This window comes from Plectropomus leopardus, unplaced genomic scaffold (assembly GCF_008729295.1).
Source record: "Plectropomus leopardus isolate mb unplaced genomic scaffold, YSFRI_Pleo_2.0 unplaced_scaffold25493, whole genome shotgun sequence".
Taxonomy (NCBI): Eukaryota; Metazoa; Chordata; class Actinopteri; order Perciformes; family Serranidae; genus Plectropomus; species Plectropomus leopardus.
The window spans coordinates 1-1,655 of record NW_024627705.1 but is presented as its reverse complement, the minus strand read 5'-3'; the positions used below and the strand labels follow the sequence as shown (position 1 = coordinate 1,655).

General features: G+C 42.5%; 1 protein-coding gene across 1 annotated transcript; it reads right to left on the bottom strand.

Moving 5' to 3' along the window:
• Positions 1–325: 325 nt before the first annotated feature.
• On the bottom strand, positions 326–676 carry LOC121966677 (leukotriene A-4 hydrolase-like; the record flags this gene model as incomplete). The annotated part of the gene is made up of 2 exons (XM_042516745.1): positions 326–446; positions 529–676. Coding segments are annotated over 2 exons (269 nt in total), but the record flags the coding sequence as incomplete, so codon positions are not given.
• Between the last annotated feature and the right edge of the window lie 979 nt (positions 677–1,655).

Here is a 1,655-nt window from a genome sequence, read left to right as displayed (position 1 = left end):
TGTGGATGGACTAGAGTGATGGAGTTTGTTTTCCCTGCACAGTGACTGTCAGGCAGGTGAAACTAAAGAAGTTCATCAGATGGAAAAAGGAAGATGACGGTTTGAAAAAAAAGGAACAAACTGAAGAAACTTCAGCTCAGTTACAACATTTACTGAACGTTCACTGACTCAACTTCACAACCGCAACCTGAACATCATTAACCTCTGGACCCCTCACCTGAACGCCGTTAACGTCTCACCTGAACGCTGTTAACGTCTCACCTGAACACCGTTAACGCCTCACCTGACCGTGACACTTTCAGCAGAAGAAGAGTGCATGTCTCACCTGGCACTGGCTGAACAGGTAAGGCTGTTTTTTCCCAGCAGTCTGTGCAGGTGTGAGCCACTGCAGAGCCGACGCAGATGGAGACGTCTCATAGGTCACCTCCACTATCACATGCTGCCCTCTGATTGGCCCACAACATAAACACATTAATGGTGTTTTATTTTAAGAAAAGACGTTCAGGAGGACAGAGAAACAGAGGTCACCTGGAGACGTCGGAGGGAAGCGTGATGTCCAGCTGCATCCCCTTGAAGCTGTGTTTGGTGCCCAGAGTGAACGGCGCCACCTGCCCGTTGGCGCTCACCGAGACGATGCTCAGGTCCCTGGAGTCCAAAGTCTGCAGCAGATTAAACCCTCATTAACCGGACTCTGACCGACACAGACACAGACACACACACACACACACACACACACACACACACCTGCAGGGCCTTAAATGTGAGATTTGGTCAAATCAAACTTAATTCAAAAACTTACTCATTTTAAGTTTTTTCTGCCTCAAATTAACAAATAAACTAAATAAACATTTCATGAGTTTAATCTGCATTTAAACGATCAGTTTTATGATCACTTACTATTATCAGTTATATTATCAGTTATTATTATCGGTGTGCTGCTGGAGTAAACTCTAAACTTTAGCCTGCAAATAAACTCTGGCAGAAGAAGAAACAGAAGCCGAGCGGCTCCTGCAGTTTAAGGAAAGTTTGATTTCAGAGTTTTGAATGAAATTTAAGACCAAAAAACCAAACCGAAGGGAAAAAAACATGAATGGAGATCAGTTATTTTGGGTTTTTGACCCAAAACTCAACATGTTCCGAGTGTTGGTTTCTCGTTTCTGATCTGTGTGACGCTAAGTTCAGAAAATCATTTCAAAAACCTTCGCCTTATTTTTACTTTAATGAACTTAATGCCTTTTAAGACTTTTAAGGACTCTGCAGGAGCTCTGTGAGAAACACTGACATCGCCTACGACTGTTTAAAACCTGGCAGCTTCAAACAGTATCAACATTTCTGAAACTTCAGAGTAAAAGCTCTGCTGTCCATCTGATCTCAGGTGAACGCACCTGTGCTGCCTGTCAGTCAGAGTGCAGGGCTGCAGACTCATGACATCATTACGCTTAAAGATTCAAACTCACATTCAGAAAAACAAAGACGACGCTTTACATTTTAGCGAGTTCAGTCTCTGTTGTCACAAACAAAAGCGCGATTTCACGTTTCCTCCCGTCTGAGAATCTGTCTGCAGCTAAAAGTCGAAATATATTTTTAACAAATAACGAAAAATGTCAAACTCCAACATAATGAAGATGATGATTAAGATGTAAACTGGATTATTA